Source organism: Sparus aurata, chromosome 1 (genome assembly GCF_900880675.1).
Source record: "Sparus aurata chromosome 1, fSpaAur1.1, whole genome shotgun sequence".
Lineage (NCBI taxonomy): Eukaryota > Metazoa > Chordata > Actinopteri > Spariformes > Sparidae > Sparus > Sparus aurata.
In genome coordinates, this window is record NC_044187.1 from 1,131,641 (window position 1) to 1,153,694 (window position 22,054).

The 22,054-nt window shown below is 40.1% G+C and overlaps 2 protein-coding genes across 9 annotated transcripts in view; both read left to right on the forward strand.

Moving 5' to 3' along the window:
• The window catches only part of LOC115585936 (spastin-like), a 9,641-nt gene extending 6,720 nt beyond the window's left edge, over nt 1-2,921 (forward strand). Inside the window, exons 13-17 of the mRNA XM_030424608.1 lie at nt 183-225; nt 316-395; nt 506-576; nt 2,180-2,220; nt 2,560-2,921. Coding sequence (XP_030280468.1) covers nt 183-225; nt 316-395; nt 506-576; nt 2,180-2,220; nt 2,560-2,685 — 361 coding nt within the window. The 3' untranslated portion in view covers nt 2,686-2,921. The remainder of the gene's footprint in view (nt 1-182; nt 226-315; nt 396-505; nt 577-2,179; nt 2,221-2,559) is intronic.
• A 648-nt stretch (nt 2,922-3,569) lies between these two features.
• LOC115572937 (NACHT, LRR and PYD domains-containing protein 12-like) lies at nt 3,570-20,912 on the forward strand. 8 transcript variants are annotated; one of them, XM_030403652.1, is made up of 14 exons: nt 3,570-4,733; nt 4,818-4,862; nt 4,958-7,068; nt 7,480-7,759; nt 9,055-9,117; nt 9,874-11,746; nt 12,344-12,517; nt 12,657-12,830; nt 13,627-13,800; nt 14,523-14,696; nt 14,832-15,005; nt 16,739-16,903; nt 17,510-17,556; nt 18,984-20,912. In XM_030403652.1, the coding sequence occupies exons 4-14, from the start codon at nt 7,489-7,491 to the stop codon at nt 19,571-19,573; spliced, it is 3,879 nt and encodes a 1,292-aa protein (XP_030259512.1). In that variant the 5' UTR covers nt 3,570-4,733; nt 4,818-4,862; nt 4,958-7,068; nt 7,480-7,488; the 3' UTR covers nt 19,574-20,912. The 8 variants fall into 8 exon arrangements, with proteins under 8 accessions (XP_030259512.1, XP_030259661.1, XP_030259582.1 ...); XM_030403801.1 differs by having other exon boundaries at nt 7,017-7,068; XM_030403722.1 differs by lacking the exon at nt 4,958-7,068 and having other exon boundaries at nt 3,570-4,303; nt 4,520-4,733.
• Nucleotides 20,913-22,054: the final 1,142 nt, after the last annotated feature.

Genomic DNA, 22,054 nt, shown 5'->3' on the forward strand with positions numbered 1-22,054 from the left:
TGTCGTTGTTGGTTTGTGTGTCTGTGGTTGTTGTGCAGTGACACGTGGACTCTGGTGCTGGCAGCTGAGATGGTCTCACTGACTGGATGGTTTGTTGCAGTTGTGTCAGTCTTTCTCCTTCTAGCAGCGGTTGTTGTGTTGATGGAAGCAGCCGCTCACTTCTACTTGTGGTTTGTTTGCAGGCGTTTTGCGAAGCGTGTTTACGTGGCGCTGCCGGTGGAGGAGGTGAGTTCAGCCTGCAGGTAGAGACACCAGACTGTGCTGTGTTCACAGGTTTGTCAGGCTGGTGTGACGACGCTGCTGCTTCTGTTTCAGACTCGCTTCAAGCTGCTGAAGAACCTGCTGGAGAAACACGGAAACCCGCTGACACAGCGAGAGCTGAGGCAGCTGTCCAGGTGACTCCTCACTTACTGATCTGTTGTTAAAGATGAGTGATGAAAGGTGACGGAGCACAGCTGCTGAACTCCACCAGCTGACCTGTGTTTGTTTCTGTCTGACGGTGCAGAATGACGGAGGGCTACTCGGGCAGTGACCTCACCTCATTGGCTAAAGACGCGTCCTTGGGACCAATCAGAGGTGCGATACAGTCTCCACATCAGTGTTTGTGTGCAAATGTCAGACAGTAAAGGCTAAAACCAGTTCAGTTCATGAAGTCTTCAGACATTTTCACTGAGCAGCAGTGTTTCTTGTTTCTTAATAACAAAGAAAAACCAGGAGGTCTCAGAAAGCTTCAGTCATAAAGTGGAACATCAGACCGCGCAGACGTCCAGCTGCCTTATATTACCCGACCACTCTGCTGCCTCTCGTCCGACCCGTTCGGCACAAAAGTGTCATTGACCGCTTCGACGTGCTGCCAGCTCCACATCAGCGTGTACGTTCTGCGCCCGCACGAGATGCAATAAGCAGCTGGCTCTAGTGATAAAGACGCTGGACTAGAGCTTTATGCACGCATCTCTATAAACTTTCCATCAAAACGAAACTTAACTATTTCAGACATAAACAGCTGCATACTAAACATGCAGCGAGACATTACCAAACAAACATTCATCCTGAACCGACATAATAACAGCTGGTCTCATGTCAGTACTCCAAAACATGAAAACAAGAAATGATGGAACAAAGTGCGTAGAAAACCAAAGCACACACGGTATTCTGCCCCTCCCACACACCGCGCTGATTCGCTAGCACACCGCCAATCAGAGAATCCGATGGCTCAGACGGCCGACAGCCTCCTCAGACTTCACATGTTGAATCGGATCAGACAACGTCCGAGCGGCTCTGAAAGCTTCTGACGCAGCTGAACACACCGAACATATGTGTTCCCGACCTCGTCCGAGTCTCTCCGAACGCTTCAGACGTCCAACAGTCGGGCCGCTGTGTTCCTGCCTTTAGGTTCAAAACTTAAATAACTTCACTTAAAAAGACATTAAAATCTGAAGAAAAGTAAACTTCCAGTACAGTTGGTACTGTTTGTTATTCTGCAGTCAGAACCGACTGTTTGTGGTTTCACAGTTTATTGATTCTTATGGACCAGCGGATGTGATTACATCTGAACACTTGTTGTCTGTCGACTTCACAGTCAGCCACATGTATGAATATGTTGTCATGTAAAGAACAGGAGGCAGAAGTCTGAGTCAGCCACAGAGTGAAACAGCAGCAGGATGTTTGTTTGTTTGTGTTCTCTGAATATGATCAACTTATACAATCACTTTGATATCTGCAGTTTGATTATTGATCTGATGAGAGCTGAAGCCCCGCCCCTTCCTGTTCCCCTCATGGACCTTATAGATAAAACCCTTGTCTGGTACTGAAGAGAGATGATAAAGTACTGATCCGGTCTGAACTGGGTCAGAATCTCACACGTGATGTTTGTCAGTTTGTCATCAGACTGAATGAAACAGTGACGTCGTCTCCTGACTTCATCACTGCAGAGCTGCTCCTGGATATCAGCAGCTCACAGAACTCAACCAGAACCAGAACTGACCCAGTTGGCTCCATGTTGGTTCTGGTGGTGTTGATGAGACGTTGTGGTTCACTGAGCTTTAACACTAAACTACATGAGGTTTGACTTTAATGACAACAAACATCATGTGTGAGATTCTGACCCAGTTCAGACCGGATCAGTACTTTATCTGTCTCCTGGCTGGTTGCAGCTTCTCATCAGTGTTTGTTTCCACAGAGTTGCGTCCTGATCAAGTGAGGAACATGAAGGCCAGCGAGGTGAGGTCACTGCTGCTGCTGATGATGATGTCACTGATCACTCATTGATTATTGAAAACTGAAAAGTTTCCCAGAATCCTCTTGTGTTGTTTGGGTTTGCAGCCTCAGGACTCGGCACAGAGACTGTATGTGTGAGTGATGATGCTCTGTGTTGTCACACTTCCTCCGTGTGAGCAGATCAGCTGTGAACAGCGTCACTGAAGCTCCATACTGAGCTGTCATTCACATCGCAGACGCAAATAAACACCAATTTGTGTCTATTTGCATTTTTTCATTGACTTTGTAATGTGCACTGAAGCAGAGGAGTCAAAATATGACACTTTTATTTTTTGTCTGCAGGTGAGAAACATTAGTTTGAGAGACTTTGTGGAGTCTCTGAAGAAGATCAAGAGGAGCGTGAGTGTGCAGACTCTGCAGCTTTACATGGACTGGAACAGAAGCTACGGAGACACCACGCCAGCGTGAACGTGTTCAGCAGCAGCAGCGGCGTGAAAACAATCATCAGCCCGTGTTTCTGTTTCCTCCCCGGACTCTCACGTCTGCTGCACAACTCACTGAACTCATGTGAGGAGGAAAAAACCTTTTGTCCTGTTTTTTTCTACAATGTTTGAGTGATGCAACATTTTGGTGCTTTGAGTTCAGAACACATTAAACTGTGAAGGATGTGACACGTTTGTATTATTAAAGGAATACTTCAGGTACTCTGCTGCACGTCCATCATGTAGTGTGATACAGACGACACCTGAGTTCAGCTCAGGTACACACTGAAACAGGAAAGAGCTCTGACAGGTAAACATACAGTAACTCACTGTGTCAGATCTGTACCTTATCAGCTGGAGAAAATCACTTAGAGAGAGACGAGAGTGGAAGCATGCACATAATCTAGTTATACACTGCAGATGAATCATATGTTAGTGTTCTAACTAAAATAAAGACACTTTGGTAAAGAAGAAAAGCCTGGAGGAGGGACGGCCTGTGAGCTGTGACAGTTACAGATGTTTTCCCACAGCGGCAGGATGTGACTTTAGATCTTAATCTTTAACTCTTTTTCCATTAACCAGGTGCAGTAACGCCATGACAGAACCCAAATCATGATGCTGCTCTACTTATTGAGGCCACTGAAGTTTTCTGTTCAACCCTCAACCCACCACGAGCTAGCTAGCTAGTTAGCCTCTAATATAAGAAGCTGTGCAGTCGAGGCTGAGCGCAGCATTATTAACAAACGTGTGTGTGTGTGTGTGTGTGTGTGTGTGTGTGTGTGTGTGTGTGTGTGTGTGTGTGTGTGTGTGTGTGTGTGTGTGTGTGTGTGTGTGTGTGTGTGTGTGTGTGTGTGTGTGTGTGTGTGTGTGTGTGAGTGAGAGAGACAACAGCAGCAGGAAGGATCTCAGGATTTTACATGTTTAAATGGATTCTCCCTGCATGAGTAACGTGAATCATAAATATCCGTCTCACCACGTCAGTATGAACCCAGAACAAAGAGATTCTCTGTGATCAGTTGATGGACCAGAAGCTGGAATAACGACATCATGATGTGGCTTCTGTGTCCTGCCTCAGTCCTGCAGATGTTGTACAGCTGTGTGTGTGTGTGTGCAGCCACAACACTGACATCAGGGTTAGACGATGGATGTCACGACACTGCGTCACGTGAAAACTGCTTCAATTACGTCATTCGTGTCTGATCATTGAAATACTGTGTATGTGTGTGTGGCTGAACTGGTGACCTGAGTGACGACCTGAGTGACGACCTGTGTTGGTTAGCAGGGATCTGCAGCGCCTCCTACAGGAGAGCTGATGGAGCAGGTGGTGTTCAGGTGAAGCAGAGAGGGACACTGCTGCCCAGACCCTCATCAAACTGTCCAAACCAGGCAGAGCCGATGATGCTGGAACAGATCCTGCTTCTACGCACCACAAAACATGTTCAGAGACGTATCTTATCATCACCGCTGGAAACCCGACAGCTCTCACTTCCTGTCCACAGAACGAACCCGCAGCACCGAGGCTACGCTCAGTCATCACAGGATCACCCTCAAACAGGAACAACACACTCCCTGGTTTTACTTCCTGTTTCAGGCTCATCAGGAAAGTAAGACATGAGCAGAAACACACACTGACACACACTGACACACACAAACATGAGGTAACACAACAGAAGTGAAAAATGATGTGAGTGGATTTGACTTGCATGTGTTTCTGGACATTAGGAGTGTTTAATTTGACACTGTGTTCATAGTTTGATATGTGGTGAAGCGTTCATGAATGAATCCTGACAGTGTCGTCGTCACGTCTGTGACCTCAACAGACTGACGGCCTCGCATCACGTCCATCTCAACACCGGACGGACGGCTGGAGGGTTCATCCTCCGTCTCGATGGACTCGTAGTTTCAGAAAGCAGCTCTGTTACAGACAAACTTGAAGTCACATGTGTTCCTGTAACTGCAGGCACAGCTCACACTTCCTGTGTGAAGAAACACTTTCCTGTGTGAAAGTCAGCAGAGATCACAACACAACATCCAGTAAGTATTCTTCTCCTCTGATATCTGAAGTGAGACTGAACTTCCTGTTTGGTTTTGAGCGCTCTCCATGTTGTTTTCCATCAGACGTCTGCAGGAGAATCAACAACAGCTCCTCTTTCTGCGTGAAAGGTAAAAACACTGTTATAATATGATCACTCTAAATGTTAAGACTGATGCGGTTGCAGATTGATTGTTAGATATATTTATATGTGTGTGTGATTCAGGGATGAGACGTCGTCATAGCTGGTGATGATAAACACTTGCTCCTGGTAAACAAACGTTCTCTGATTGTTCTGAAGAATCCTCAGCAGTGACATTAAAAAGCTGTGCAGCTCTAGAACACATCTCGTGATCAGAACCCTGGCTCTGTAGAGAGTCCATCAGGCGGCTCTTTAGTTAGTGCCACTCCTGGCCTTTTAATTTTCAGACAAATTTAGCCTCTGACTGGTTTGTACACACATATCTTGCTGAGTTATGGGGTGTACTTAGACTAAAGCTTCCAGAAAAACACAATTCAAATATATTGTATTAATTTACTTTAATGAATAAAAAAACACAGCTCGCAGACGAGAGCCGGCTCGTCCACGACCACATGAGGGAGCCCTCATCTCTCAAGTCATTCCAACATCCTGACCTGTCATCAGATCAGAGGTGTGGATGTTGTCTGATCGAGCAAAATGAAAATCATTGTGTTGTCTGAAATTAAACTGCATTGATGAGTCTGTCTCGCCGCCAAGTGCTAAATACAGGAGACATACAGACATACTGGACACAGAACGTTAAGTCTGGGATCGACCAGGTCAGCCAAGACATTTAACATCTCTTGAACACGCTGTAAACAGTCATTCTCAAATGATAGCTACGGCTATAGATAAGAAACAAAAGGGTGTAGGTGTTTTTGTTGATTTATGTAAAGTGTTTGATACAATTCATCATTCCTTACTACTGCAGAAATTGGAGCGTTATGGCATAAGATGTGTTACACTAAATTGGATAAGAAGTTATTTAAATAATAGTTTTCAGTATGTAAAAATTAATAATACTGTGTCACATTTTAGAAAGGCAACTTGCGGTGTTCCACAGGGTTCGGTATTGGGACCTTAGTTATTTATACTTTATTGGAATGATATTTGTACAGTATTTAATAAGTTGAAATTAATTACATTTGCGGATGATACAAATATATATTGTTCAGGAACAGACATTAAAGAATTGTTGTAGAAACAGTAGAAAAGGAGTTGATCATGTTAAAAGAAAGGTTTGATATCAATAAGTTATCATTAAATTTATGGTGTTTTGGGGTGTTGGGGCTAATTGTGAAATTAAATTATTCCTAAAAGGAGTAAAAATTGAAAGAGTATGTCACACTAAATTCTTGGGAGTAATTTTAGATCATAAATTCAGTTGGAAGCCACATATAGAATATATTAAAAAGAAATTATCTAAATCTGTTGGTATTATTTACAAAGCAGGGGAATTGTTAAATAAGAATTGTCTGCATATATCGTATTTCTCAATTATAATGCCATATATGTCATATTGTGTTGAGGTTTGGGGAAATACATGCAGGACATATATTGACCCTATAATTAAACTCCAGAAAAGAGTTATCAGAATAATTAATAAAGCTTCCTATCGTGAAACCACTCATAAATTATTTATAAAGTCTGGCATCTTAAAATTCTGAGACACTTCTTAAAACATTAGAAATACTATTTCAAGTAAAGAATAAAAGTCTTCCTACCTGTTTTCCACATTTTTTTAAATTAAGAGAAAAAAAATATTATTATTATTATTATTTAAGAGGGTTGTGTGTCTTTGAAATATGTAAAGTGAGAAGTAATGTTAAATATAGATGCGTTTCATTTCTGGGAGTTAAATTATGGAATGGACTTAGTGATGAACTGAAATTGTTGAGAACACTGTTGAGCTTCAAAAAAACATTGAAAGGTAAAATAATTAAGGATTACAAAGTAAAATGACTGAAATGTGAAATGATTAAGAAGAAGAATTTAGATTAAATTTTGCTATGTTTTTTCTTCTTTGTATTACTGATATTGTGGGTTATTTTATGGATTGGCAAAAATAAGCCTCGGCTTCAGCCTGTTCCTTTTTCGGTTACAGAGTTTGTTTAAAATGTTGTTGTGAGAAAATGTTTAGTGGAAGTATGTATAGTAATATTTTGTCAGTTGATTGCACATAATTTAAGTATTTTATATTGTAACCGAAATAAAACTATTCATTCTATTCATTCATGATACTGCATGGTAAATCTTCCTGAAGGAAATAAAAACCTACCCAAAGCGACACTCGTGCTGAAAAGAGATGTTTGCAGGTTTGTCAGAATGTTTCCAAAGATGTGTTTCCAGTCTGTGATGCAATAACAAATGTTTCTTAAAAATAAAATGTAAAGTGACTCCAGTTTTAACTTTTAAGCATCTTTTGATGATTATCAGGATAATATTCTGTTTCACAATGATTTTTGATATTATTTTCATATCGTCCCATGTCTTTTATATATGTGTATATCTACTGTACTGTAAATGCCCAATGGAGTCCAAAGTAAGTCAAGTAATGTCTTTTAAGTCACAGTAGACGAGAGTCATCACATCAGATCATTCTCCTCAGTCATTCCAGACACGTGTTAAATACCTTTGTCAAAACAGTCACAACATTTACCAGAAATAATACACAGACAGCTGTTACATAACTGTCTCAAGTTAACAATATTCTTTGACTCTACCAGGGAGCCACAATGGCAAATGAGATGCTGCTAAAGATTCTGGATGAACTCGGAGAAGAGGAATTGGAGCGTTTTAAGTTTTTCCTCAAATGTGAACGCACGAAAGACTCCTCAACCATCCCAAAGAGGAAGCTGGAGAACACAAGAACATGGGACATAGTTGATCTAATGATCCAGGCGTTCCCACTTCCTGAAGCTGTGGAGGTGACCAAGAGAGTTTTAACAAAGATACCCCGGAACGATCTGGTGAAGACTTTGTCAGACAGCAGCTCAGGACCAAAAGGTCAGTCACAGAGAGACAAACATGAAAAGATGGACAGTAAATCTGCAATAAGACACAAACTAATGTCTGAACTTGTGTTTATATGTTTAAACTCATGCAGACATCTAAAGAATATGGCCTGACCCTAACCCAAAAATTGCAAATCAAGGTTCAATTTATCTGTCAATAGAATGAAAACTCCTTCATGCTGCACAAATAAAACAAACATGTGTATATACAGTCTATAAACATTATATACTGCATCTGAGTGAACATATACAGCAGAAAACAAGATGGTGATGATAGAGACAGAGTCCACATGGCCTTGTCCTGCAGCTGTCCTGAACTCTGCCAGCTCAGAAACAGTACACCCATTGAGTGCAACATCTTGTTACGGTGTCTCTATAAAGATGTGATGGAGACAGGTCTGTGTAAAGATGTGATGGACACTAGCTGGACGAGGAGAGGTGGACTTGATGCTCACGCGCAGTCAAAGTTATTATTACCATCTTTTTGCTGCTGGGTAATTTCCAGAACGTTTTCCAGTTCATGTCATAGATTTCTTAAAAAATATCATGTTGATCTTCTATTAAATTCATGCCACCTTGTACAATCCTACAGCAGTACTCCAAATATAGAAATACGTTTTAAGTTTTGATATTTTGAGTCTGAGCTGAATGTAAACATTTTTGTTTTTGTTATTCTACACCTCATGAATTTACTTTTTTTTCCCCATTGGATTGGGTTGAAATTTGTGCCAAACATCCAAGAGACCCTAATGATCATTTAAATGGTTACAGTATTCAAATTAATAACAGAAAGTAATTTTTTACCAGAGTGAAGAATCTTTCATTTTCCAAAATTCATATCTCCACTAGTTTTCACTTTCTTGCAACCAGATGTTGATTCTGTGTAGAATTAATGTAGTTCTGTCACATTTTCAAATGTTTTGGCTCTGCATAAAAAAATTGTGCCACAGGTCTTGTTAAATATAGCTTGGGAGCTTTTTGGGTAATTTGACTGCAGATTTTCCCAAGAAAGGTTACTATAATTACCTTGAAACTGTAGTATTTGAAAGTGTTGATACTCATTGAATATACTGTATATATACAAATTCAAAGATGTTATATTGTTATGATGAATAAAATGTTATAACGAAACATCAATTTCATGATACAACCCTGAGTTGTATAAGGCCAAATAATTTACCTTATTTTATGTGTAATTGAGGCTGAGGGGGAGGTGTGAGAATTTAGATGCATATTGCAATAATCTTATGAAAACAGTTGTAATCACATTATTTCTCTCTGTTACAGTGGATGTCAGTGATGTTGAAGAAACTTCTGAGAGCAGAGAAGCTTCCTTTTCTCAGACTGAAGGTACATTTGCAACAGATTTTCAATATGTGATTTTATGTTGGCTACTACTGTGTAAGATAACTGTTAAAAATGTAATGCTATCAATTTAGAAGTCAATACATCAGTGTGTACAAAAAGTGAAGATTTCTGAAGCCACTGTAGATGGGATACATGCAAAACATCTGAAGTTATACAATAAATTAATATCACCTGATTTTATTCTGGTAGTAAATCGCATTTCTATCACATGCAAATGCAAACACAAATACAAATCAGGAACTATACAGCTACATGGCGTAGGCTAACATCAACATATAAACATTTTATACCTTGGAAAGGTGAAACAGTTGGACAGAGTTGAACTCCTGATGTCCAGAACTGAAAACAGCTGACAAGAGAAACTTCTCAGTTTAATCAAAACAAATTTATTTGGAATATATTTGTGTGTGAGATTAACTGCCAAAAATGTTTAATGCACCACAACTGCTAAAAGCTGCAGTTGTAAGAGGGAAATATGTGTACTGTACATGGCAAAAAGCAATTACAATATCACTGTTAATTCAAACTTCCTTGTGATTGTTTGCCAGCCCACTTTGTTTTTGTTTTTGAGTGAACCACTAAGGGTGAATCAGCTCATTAAAGCATAACTTAAAAGCACTGCTGTGCCTGAAAATTACCCATTGTGTCAAATATGATTGATGCAAAACAGTAAAACTGGCAACACTTTTGTTATTTAAGAAAAATGTGTTCTAACTTTAAATATTACGTTCAAAACAGATGTGATGGTTCCAGTACCAGAGCCACAACCCATCTCATATTACCAACAAAGGCTTCAAGTGCACTTTCAGGACAAGTTTATGTGTGCACAAGAAGCTTGGATGAAGAAGAAAGATGAGCAGCATCTGGCTGATATCTACACAGAGCTGTACATCACAACTGGGAGTGATGCAAACACCAAGAAACAGCATGAGGTCATTCAGATGGAGGTGAAGCCAACAGAAACAGAGAAGCCAATTAAACCAAGTGACATGTTCAAACCCCCCTCTGACAGATATAAACCCATAAGAACAGTACTGACCAGCGGAATCGCAGGAATTGGAAAAACGTTTGTTGTGCACAAGTTTGTGTTGGACTGGACTAACAAAGAACTCAATCAAGATGTGCATCTCATATTCCCCTTCACCTTCCGCCAGCTGAATTCATGGAAGGGGAAAAAGTTACGTTTGACAGAGCTCATTCATAACTGTATTAGGGAGACGAAAGACATCAAGGAAGAGGCTCTTAATCACATCTTTATGACTCTGCAGTCATCAGGAAACACCAACTACGACAAAAGTAAATTCAAACTGGTGTTTGTTTTGGATGGACTGGATGAAAGCCGCCTTCAACTGAACTGCTCGACTGATGAAATCCAGGACACAGACTTCGATGTTACACAGTCCACCTCAGTGGATGTGCTGCTGTCAAACCTCATCAAGAGAAATCTGCTTCCCTCTGCTCGCCTCTGGATAACCACACGACCAGCAGCAGCCAATCAGATTCATTCTGATTTTGTTGACGTGGTGACAGAGGTCAGAGGGTTCACTGACCCACAGAAGGAGGAGTACTTCAGGAAGAGATTCAGAGATGAGGAGCAGGCCAGCAGAATCATCTCCCACATCAAGACATCACGAAGCCTCCACATCATGTGCCACATCCCAGTCTTCTGCTGGATCACTGCTACAGTTCTGGAGGATGTGTTGAAGACCAGAGAGGGAGGAGAGCTGCCCAAGACCCTGACTCAGATGTATGCAGAGTTCCTGGTGTTTCAGATTCGTCAGACAAAAAAAAAATATGGCCCAGAAAAGTTTGACCAACACATGTGCATGCAGTACATTGAGTCATTAGCAAAACTGGCTTTCCACCAGCTGGAAAAGGGCAACCTGATCTTCTATGAAACAGATCTAAAAGAGAGTGGCATTGATGTCAATGGAACCTCAGTGTTCTCAGGAGTGTTCACGGAGATCTTTAAAGAGGAACATGGGAGGAAGAATGATGAAGTCAAGATGTTCAGCTTCGTCCATCTCAGTGTTCAGGAGTTTTTGGCAGCTTTGTATGTAGAGATGTCACTCATTAACAAAAACAAGAATGTGATGTCAGAACTACCTCAACCCTTAGTCGAACGGATAAGAATGTTTTTCAGCCAAACGTCTGTGACAAATGTCCACAGGTTTGCTATTGACAAGGCCTTACAGAGTCCAAATGGACACCTGGACTTATTCCTCCGCTTCCTTCTGGGTCTTTCACTGCAGACCAGTCAGACTCTCCCTCAAGGCCTCCTGGAAAAGAAGAGAAGCTCAGAGACCAATCAGGAAACAGTTGAGTACATCAAGAAGAAGATCAGTGAGAATCTGTCTCCAGAGAAAAGCATCAATCTGTTCCACTGTCTGAATGAACTGAATGATGGTTCTCTAGTGGAGGAGATCCAACAGTACCTGAGATCAGAAAGTCTCTCCACAGATAAACTGTCTCCTGCTCAGTGGTCAGCTCTGGTCTTCATCTTACTGTCATCAGAAGAAGATCTGGATGTGTTTGACCTGAAGAAATACTCTGCTTCAGAGGAGGTTCTTTTGAGGCTGCTGCCAGTGGTCAAAGCCTCCAACAAAGCTCTGTAAGTGAACCCATAACTGCAGAAACTAAGTTTATTACATGTGTGGGGTTGTTCTCAACTAGTTTATATCTTACCAAATGTAAGTCCTGGGAAAAGATTTAATTACTTGACAACTTGCAAAACCTCCATTCTTTCATTAGTTGTTCATCATTGTTCCTCTTCTGGTCGATACAGCCATGAAATAAAGATAAAGGTCTATCACATCATAACTCATCCTTCTTTTTCTGCTTGTTCGGGGTTGGGTCGTGGTGGAAGCAGGCAAAGCAGAGTAGTGTAGGTGGTAGGTGGTAGGCCTACTCCATGTCAGCAAACACTGAATCATTAGGCAAATTCCCATGACCTCCCCCAAAATGTCAGCAAAGGTGATGAGCTGGTCAACTGTTCAATGACCAGGATGGTCCACAGATCTGCATTGTTCCTCCAAGGTTTGAGATTCAGTTGGGGCTATGATTTATGAAAATTTCATCAACTGCTGTTAGTTCCCAGTGTTGCACTCAATGACAAACCCTAATCACCTGAAAATCTTATCTTCATGAATATTCATATTCACCACAGCAACATTAACAGGGTTTGTTTTTGTCACTAACTCTCCTTCAGGCTGAGTGGCTGTAATCTGTCAGAGAGAAGCTGTGAAGCTCTGTCCTCAGTTCTCAGCTCCCAGTCCTCTAATCTGAGAGAGCTGGACCTGAATAACAATGACCTGAAGGATTCAGGGGTGAAGCTGCTCGCTGCCTCACTGGAGAGACCACACTGTGCACTGGAGACTCTCAGGTTAGAACAGATAAAACTGTAAATGATGAAGACTAGCTGTCAAGTGGTGTTGTAATGTTGACAGTACAAATATATAATTCTAAGTCAAATCAAATATAGAAAGAAATGTTTTTAATTATGAACTGTAAATTTTTTTAAGGCTGAGTGGCTGCAATCTGTCAGAGAGAAGCTGTGAAGCTCTGTCCTCAGTTCTCAGCTCCAAGTTCTCTAGTCTGAGAGAGCTGGACCTGAGTGATAACGACCTGCGGGATTCAGGAGTGAAGCTGCTGTCTGTTGGAATGAAGAGTCCACACTGTAAACTGAAGACGCTCAGGTCAGGATTCAGTTTAACAGATGACCACTTAAATGTTGCTTGACATAAAGGTCGATGCATGTTAAAAATATATTTTTTATATAAATCATGCAGCATGGGCATCAATCAGGAATCATTTAAGCTGTCCTAATCAGTCCTACATTTACAATGGACCAAGTGACCATGTGCAATATAAAATGTGTTGCTCATAGTGATAAACGCAAAGGGATTTAACTAATGACTCTGCTCTACCTCTTAGTTCTATTAACTGTTTTTTGTTCTTGGACCTACAATTTCACAGTAATGATCGAGTCTCCCTGCTTTCATCAACACCCTCTTCAGCAGGAGCAGGCAGTTGTTTTGTCAAACAGGCTTTTATAAATCGACTGTACACTGCCTACCCAGCAGGAAACAGCAAAAAGACACAGTTAGAGACTAGCTTAAAATGAAAGCGGAACATCTAGCAGCTAAAGAGTCAGATATGTCAAAACATTCCCAATATGTTATAGTATGTCATTTCAATACATTACAGCTTGGTGTGCTCCTCCTGTGTGATCAAAATGAAATTATTTATATTTTCATGTTAAAAAAATGTATTGATTAGAGTTTCTGTTTTTTTGATGTTACATAAAATGCACAGCCTCGTGAAGTATTACAAAATGTAACGTTTAGCTAAATTTAATCTTTGAATGCTTACAAATAAGGAAAGATTAGACAAAAACAAATGAAATGTTATTCTCCCCCCCCTCTTTCTTTCTCTCTTTCTCTCTCTCTTTCTCTCTCTCTCTCTCTCTCTCTCTCTTTGTCTTTCTGACAGGCTGTCGGGCTGTCTGATTACAGAGGAAGGTTGTACTTCTTTGACTTCAGCTCTGAGATCCAACCCCTCCCATCTGAGAAAGCTGGACCTGAGCTACAATCATCCAGGAGACTCAGGAGTGAAGCAGCTGTCGGCCGAGCTGGAGGATCCACACTGGAAACTAGACACTCTCAGGTATACAAGACAAGATTGTTCAGACATAATAATTTGTGTATTTTGAAGCTGGACTACATCTTCTATTTTTTTTTTTTTTTTTTAAAGTTTGGGCTTTAGGATAGTAAACATGATTCAGAGCAGGTGATGAAGGTGAAATACTCAAGCCTTGCTGGATACAAAAGTATATGACTGGAACATTTTAAGCATTTCAACTCTGGTGCCTCAGCATCGGAAAGGTAACATAAAGTCCAACCAGTTGGACAAAGATAAATAAATCATTTATGTTTATGGGATGTTATTTTTAGTGATGTAGCTGTTAATAACAAGGTTGCCTAGATTTTGGATCAGATTTTTTTTTTTAGAAGTAGAACAAAATTATAAAGACATTTCAATATAATATTCTACAGTATACTGCTTTCAGATTTTTTGCTGTTGTTAAAATAATTATTTACAAGGATGATAAATCAATGGTACAAGAATTAGGCCTTTGAGATATTGAGTCACGTGAAGGGCTTCTGTTTCCAGTAATATATACATTGAAAGACACTAATTGTCTAAAAATCTTTTCTTCGCCTGGATCATCATCTTTGATTCCTCACTCACTAACTCAATAAGAGCAACAGTATAAATCTGATTTTATTTTATTTTATTTTTTTACACAATTCAAAGAAAGATCAAAAGTGTTTACCCTTTTCATTAACCAATATCAGTGTTTATCTTAATGACTAACTCTCCTTCAGGCTGAGTGGCTGTAATCTTTCAGAGAGAAGCTGTGAAGCTCTGTCCTCAGTTCTCAGCTCCCAGTCCTCTAGTCTTAGAGAGCTGGACCTGAGAGACAATGACCTGCAGGATTCAGGAATGAAGCCGCTGTCTCTTGGATTGGAGAGTCCTCACTGTAAACTGGAAAATCTCAGGTCAGGATTGAAAAATCTCTAAAGGGTGAAACATAACTGTAACACTACGAAAACTGCATACCAAAATGTAAATGTAAGTTTAATTAAATATAAAGGACAATGATTTTTCACATTTGCACTGTACATATTTTTAAGGCTGATGGGCTGTAACCTCTCAGAGAGAAGCTGTGAAGCTCTGTCCTCAGTTCTCAGCTCCCAGTCCTCTAGTCTGAGAGAACTGGACCTGAGTAGCAATGACCTGCAGGATTCAGGAGTGAAGTTGCTGTGTGTTGAACTGGAAAGTCGACATTGTAAACTGGAGACTCTCAGGTCAGGATTCAGCGTCTGTTTAACTGATAAGTATTTAAATAGAGACATTTGTAAAATCAGCTTCATGAGGAATTAATTTGTGCTATCCCTGAGTGGTTACAAATATGTCATTGCAGATTTAAGTCATTATACTTTGAATCTGAGTTATGGTTTAACTGGGTTTACTGACTATAAAGTAGGGCTGCCCCCAAATAGTCGACCAAGCACTGGTCGACCAAAAACTCATTAGCCGACCAAAATGTCATTGGTCGATTGGTCGCAGGAAAAAACCCCCCAAAACATTTGGAGCCATGTGTTGTCAAAATTAAGTCAAAATCTATGTGACTGGCGGCTGGCCTGTGTATAAAAGGCTGGAGGGATTTTAATTTGAAGGGCCAGATACAGGAAGTCGTGACACTCACTCACTCGTAGTGGTTTTTTTTTAACACGGCAGGTCCCTTCGACATCGCGGTTAGACAGTTAACAATTAATAGCCAACAGTGTCAGGAAAGACGTCTAAAATATGGGATCATTTTGAATAGAAGAAGGATGACCCCAAGAAGGTGACATGCAAACTTTGCAAGAAAAACTTCGCCTATCACTCCTCCACGACGAACATGATGTACCACCTTAAACATGTAAGTAGCCTAGCTACCCATGGCAGCCAAAACGTTTGAAAGCAGAGATAAATACATTTTATTATTGTTATATGTGCTAGTATTAGACTATTCGTGTGTACTGGGGAAGCTAAATTATCCAGCTCACTGTGTTCATAAGCTGTGTGATGTGTTTAACTAAATATTCAGAACGTTCCGACAGTAAGTCTCCTTGCTGATTTTTTCTGACACATTCAGAATTAGGCAGCAGACTTATAGCGCGCGGCTGTGCGCACCAGAGCATGTGAGCGGAGCTGAGCGGTGAGAATTTCCGCTCCCTGCTTCCGCTCCTTTGCTCCATCACTCAAAGTGAAACCAGACCGCTCTGCTCAAAGACCGCTCTCCGCTCACCTAAAATTTAATTCAGCTCCGGTGAAATCGCTCCACGCTTGCTCAAATTTAAAAGAGGGAGAAATTCCTGACGTTGCACCTATATGGCCTGTCTGCTTGATTTTCGAAATATTTTACAAACTCCATCTCTCAACGAATGACCTCCTTGAAGACGTGAGTCTGTGTGGACTTGTGCATGCCCTAGACTCGTGGAGAGCGGTATCGGAACGGAACTGGAGCGAAACGGAACCATCGCTCTGGCCTTTGGATTAAAACGCGCTCTGCGCTCCGACTATATTTCGCACACTCCGCTCCGCTCTGCTCCACTCACATGCTATGGTGCACACTTGTAAAATTAATGGTTTTAAGGCTCATAATTTTATGTTATTCAGTTGTGAGGCTAGTATACTTGGGGGAAAAAAAAAAAAAAAAAGAAAAAAAAAAAAAAATATATATATATAGTATATGTATATATACAGTATATATATATGTATATATATATATATATATATATATATATATATATATATATATATAATTTTTTTTAAATATATATATATGCGTCGATTAGTCGACTAATCGCTCTAAATGACGACCACTGGTCGACCAAGAAAATCCTTGGTCGGGGGGCAGCCCTACTATAAAGTGTCAAACATAGTTTCAAAGCAGTGGACAGATTATAAAATATATCAATGGCATGTGATCAGTGAATTCACATAGATATGTAAGACTATTAAATCAAATTAAATATTCTGTGTGTGTCTGAAGGCTGTCAGGCTGTCTGATCACAGAAGAAGGCTGTACATCTCTGGCCTCAGCTCTGAGTTCTAACCCCTCCCATCTAAGAGAGCTGGACCTGAGCTACAATCATCCAGGAGACTCAGGAGTGAAGCTGCTGGAGGAGGGTCCACACTGGAAATTAGACACTCTCAGGTATACAAGACAAGATTGTTCAGACGTAATAATTTGTGTATTTTGAAGCTGGAATCGAGCATCCACAGTGGAGACTGGACACTCTCAGGTACAACAGACATGATTGTTTCTGAGACTGGACCACATTTTTCACGCCTTTTAAATTTGTGATTTATGTTTTTTAAACGATCAACATTGGCAATGCAACACTGAGGTGTTATAGGCTGATCAAGTGTGTGACTGGAACATTTCAAGCATTCAAACGTAAGTGCTTCAACATAGTTAGAGTAACATAATGGGGTTGTCTATAAATTTAGTAAGTAAGCATTATATGGATTATCACAACAATGAATTGAGTAATAGGATAAAAAATGTACTGAACATTTCTAGATATCAGGGTATTCGACTCTGAGCTCTCCATCTTGCTTGTATTATTTTTGTATTTGTGGTTGTGGTACTGGAAAGACCCAGTGTGGTGTGTGGATCAATACAGAAATATCGATACTTCCCTTCCCAAGTGTTCATGTTCTATCATTTTTGTCTTAATGGTGATCTGAATGAAGCTTTATGAAGATTTTTGATGAGGAAGCTTCTGAAGGATCATTCTGACTTTGTTTCCTCCTCCAGGGTGGAACATGGTGGAGAGCAGAGGCTGAAACCTGGTCTGAGGAAGTGTAAGTGTGTGTTCACTTTGATTGATGAAAACAAGGCAGCACATGTGTTGGGCTTGTGTATCTGCATCAACTGTCCAGTCATTGTAAAGTTCTGAATTAAAAAACTTGCGTCCTCACCACATTGTGCACTTTGCATCACCTCCATTGTATATTTAATAGATTGGTTCTTTATTTAGGAGGAAAATGAATCACATTCAGTCTCCTATATATATATATATATATATATATATATATATATATATATATATATATATATATATATATATATATATATATATATATATATGTATGTATATATATATAGATATATAGATAGATAGATAGATACAGACAAATATGTATATATATGTATAAGATATTTATTGACCTTCTAAGGGACACAGATGATGAAAAAGGACCACTAAACATTTTTTACATACATATACAATTAGAGTTGAGGAATGATAAGCATGAATGCATGAATTAATTATAAATATAGGTATTAAACTATTGACAGAATGAATGAGTGAATGTTACAAAACAATTTAAAACCCCAAAAGGGGAACACTTCACTACAATCAATGAACACATAAATCTTTTAAAGAATTAGCTCTGCATTGACTCTCAGACAGAACACATGAAGATGTTTATTTTCTACATTTCTATGGTGATGCATGGGCTGATAATGGGGCAAACTTCTCGGAAAATGCAGAGCATGGCTCACACAAGGCCTATCTGTGGCCACAGAGGAGACAATCAGCATGTGTTCTCCAGACTCCAGCAGAGTTGAGATGCATGAAGACAAAATGTCTTCAAAAGTCAAAGAGTTAACTAACTACAAAGGAGGATTATAACATTAATGATTATTTATATAGCAAATGGCCCGTATTGCTTGTGATTTTGGGAAACTTTGCAGTCTTTCTTCTGAGTTCAGAGTGCATCTTGGAGCTTTGCTTACTTCTCAGTAAAAGGTGAAAATCAATAACTGACACCTGATAACGCCACATGACAAAGCTGGGGTCCCAAAAGGGGTCAGGATGTCAGTCAAAAGAGACAAGAGGTTGTGTCCTAAGGTTTTATAGTCTAGGGGGGTATTTTGGAGGAAAGAGGATCCCTGGCGTTCTTTTACTAATTACTAATAAATCCCTTTGTGTGAAAACAGAATGGGCCTCTACTTTATGTGATTTGATTTCTTGAATATTTGACTTATACGCACTGGCAAATTCAAAACTCACTCTTTCTGTCATCAATATATGCAACATATAAGATCCAATGGAGGCACTTAGAGCTTGTAGGATTTTGTAATTAAATAACACAGAGTAACAGAGTTTGCATATTCCTGTGTTTGATCTGCTACAACAGTCAGTCTGTCAATAAAACAACAAATAAACCATCAGCTGTGTTAGATGATAAACTGCTGCTGTATTGTGTCTTGTTCTCTCCATCAGATGTCTGTGAACTCACAGTGGACACAAACACAGTAAGCAGGAAGATCAAACTGTTTGACAACAACAGGAAGGTGACAGTAGTGGAAGAGGAGCAGTCATATCCTGATCATCCAGAGAGGTTTGACTCTTACTGCCCTCAGCTGCTGTGTAGAGATGGTCTGACTGGTCGCTGTTACTGGGAGGTGGAGTGGAGAGGAATGGTTCATATATCAGTGAGTTACAGAGGAATCAGGAGGAGAGGAAACAGAGATGACTGTATGTTTGGACAGAATAATCAGTCCTGGAGTCTCTTCTGCTCCGATTTAGATGGTTACTCTGTCTGGCACAATAACAGAAAAACAGACATTCCTTCCTCCTCTTCCTCCGCCTCCTCTTCTCCATCGTACTCGTCCTTCGTCTCCTTCTTCTCCTCGGACTCTAACAGAGTAGCAGTGTATGTGGACTGTCCTGCTGGCACTCTGTCCTTCTACAGAGTCTCTGACTCACTGATCCACCTCCACACCTTCAACACCACATTCACTCAACCTCTTTATCCTGGGTTTGGGTTCTGGTTCTGGCAGAATTCCTCAGTGTCCCTGTGTTCTCTGTAGTCTCCCACACACATTTTTTCACATAGTTGAGACTGAAAACTGATATTTGGGACCGATATTGATTTGTAGTAAAAAATGTAAATCTTTGTGTCTAAATTTCAAACAGCCAGTGATGAAATAAACCCAGAAGTACAATTTACTCACGTACTGTTCTTAAGTACAATTTTCAGGTGCTTTACTTGTACCTATACATGTATTTCTGAACTTTAGTGACTAGTTACTTTGCAGATTCAGATGATTATATTGTTCATTGGCTTTTAACTGTGGCTTGTTACATTTTTTGATTGATTGATTGATTGGTTTATTTATGTGTCAAACACCATGGTTGGTGCCCAGCCCTCATGGGCTTATTAGACACTAATCATATTCATCAAATAATAGTTTCACAGTTACATCCATGATAGCCACGTGACATAATACAGAACACATCATAACATAACTAAACCATTAAAGATATGGATACAAATACAAATGGATTGTCATATAGGATACAAAACACTTTGCCGCAGATACCAGGCCTTTTCTATACATTTTGCCAAAGCAAAAACATCATTTTCAAACAACCAGCACAGAATCTCCCCTTCATATTTCCAAAATATATCAGGATTTTTAAACCGGATTGATTCAAATAGAGAGTTCCTTAAATCACAATATAAAGGACAATACAAAACAACTATTGACAAAACAACTGTTACAAATCAGATCGTGTTGTGGGCAGGACATTGTGTGAGAGGATGCTGCATCGGAGCATAGGTTCCACATTTTAGATGAGTTGTTTTCCTTGTTCTGTTACCGGCAATCAGACAGAACAGTTTTTTTGTTCATTCTATTAATGTTAGAAGCAACAGCAGCTATATTATTGGATATATTTGTCTCATTAGATAATTATGCAGCTGTAGGTATTCAGATGGAAAAGCCATCTCCTGAGACACATCCCATCCCAGTGTGGAGTGTTTAAACCAACAGCTGCTGGAAAGTGGAGGTGTATGCTAATCTATGCTAAAAGCCATCTCCATTCCGTCTTTCTGGCTTTGAAGTCAAGTGTGGGAGTGCTAACCTCTTGCATCAGGAAAAAAATGCTTGAGGCAGCTGCAAGACTCTCCCCTGTAGCCTTAATGAGCCACGTTTCTCCCCAGCAGCTAAAACAACTGCTGATCTTTACGGATATAAATAGCATGCTAATGTTTAATTCACCAGTCCTATCAGGGAATAATTGAATTAATGACATTTCCTTTTGCCATTTTAAATGCAATAAAATTCTTTGTTAATTACGCTTGTTCAATGTCATGGCGGGCTCAAAAATGTATCTTCATTAACGAACAATGTTTCTCTGCTTTAATGATGTCTTCGTTGTTTACTGCAGGAACCAACCACTTGTCTCCACTGTGCACATCTCTGCTACCTGATGTGTGAAACGCTGTTTTATTCTGCTGCACACGCGGCTTCATATCCCACTGGAAGTGTTTCAGAGGTGGAGCGTCATGCCTGCCTCCCTCCTTGACTACGTGGTTCAATTATTTCATTATTTGTCCGATTTTGCTGTGTTAGTTGTTAATGTTGTTTGTTGTGCGTTAAATCCCAAGTCTGCACGGGGTGTTGTAGTTTGAAAATTGAGTGAATGCACAATGCCGGTCCACTGTCCGACTTCCTGTCTGGTGGAATCTGGGGCTAAGTCAGTTAACTCTTTGACACAGATTAGAGTCTGAACACCACCCATAGTGTTAAAACAAGTCAGTCAGATCACATGACAGGAAGCAGCCTGACGCTCAGACGGACAGTTTGTCTCCTAACACTGATCAACGATTAAGAGAAAATGCAGCAAATGTATTAGTATTATTAGTATTATTAGTATTTTAGTAAGTGGACTTTGACAGACTGCACAATGTAATCTGCTTTCCTGCCACTAAAAGTGACACATGATACATATTTTTGCATATTTTAGAGCAGAACTGCGATGTGTATTATTCTGCATATTGATTTGTTGAACTATACAGACACATTTAATGACCCACAATGACAAACTCCAGTCAGCATCATCAGCACACTCACTCTTTAAGTGCCTGTTTCTTTACCCCAAACTAACTTAACAGATTTTCCTGAAATTTGCTGATGCATTTCTTCTCCCATGGCTGTTAATCTTTTTTTATTTGAGAGTGATCCCACTACCGTCCTCTCCCACCACCCTCAAGACTGCTCAAGCTCCAGGAAATCATACGTATGTTCTCTGCCATGTTAAACACATTCTGCAAAACTGCATGCAAAGCTAGCAGTTTGTTTGACAGAGTTCAGTTTTGACCTGTTACAGCTCAGATCTTAAGCCAGCTTTCCCTTATATCACTGCTTGTCCTCCTTAAGCATCAGCAGCAACCAAGTGTGAAAGGAGAGCAGCAACAAGCAAAGTCTCACAAATGGCTGAGGCTGAAAGAACATGTGATATTTCCTTGAACACAACATGGAGAGGGAGTCAGCAGCATCCAGCAA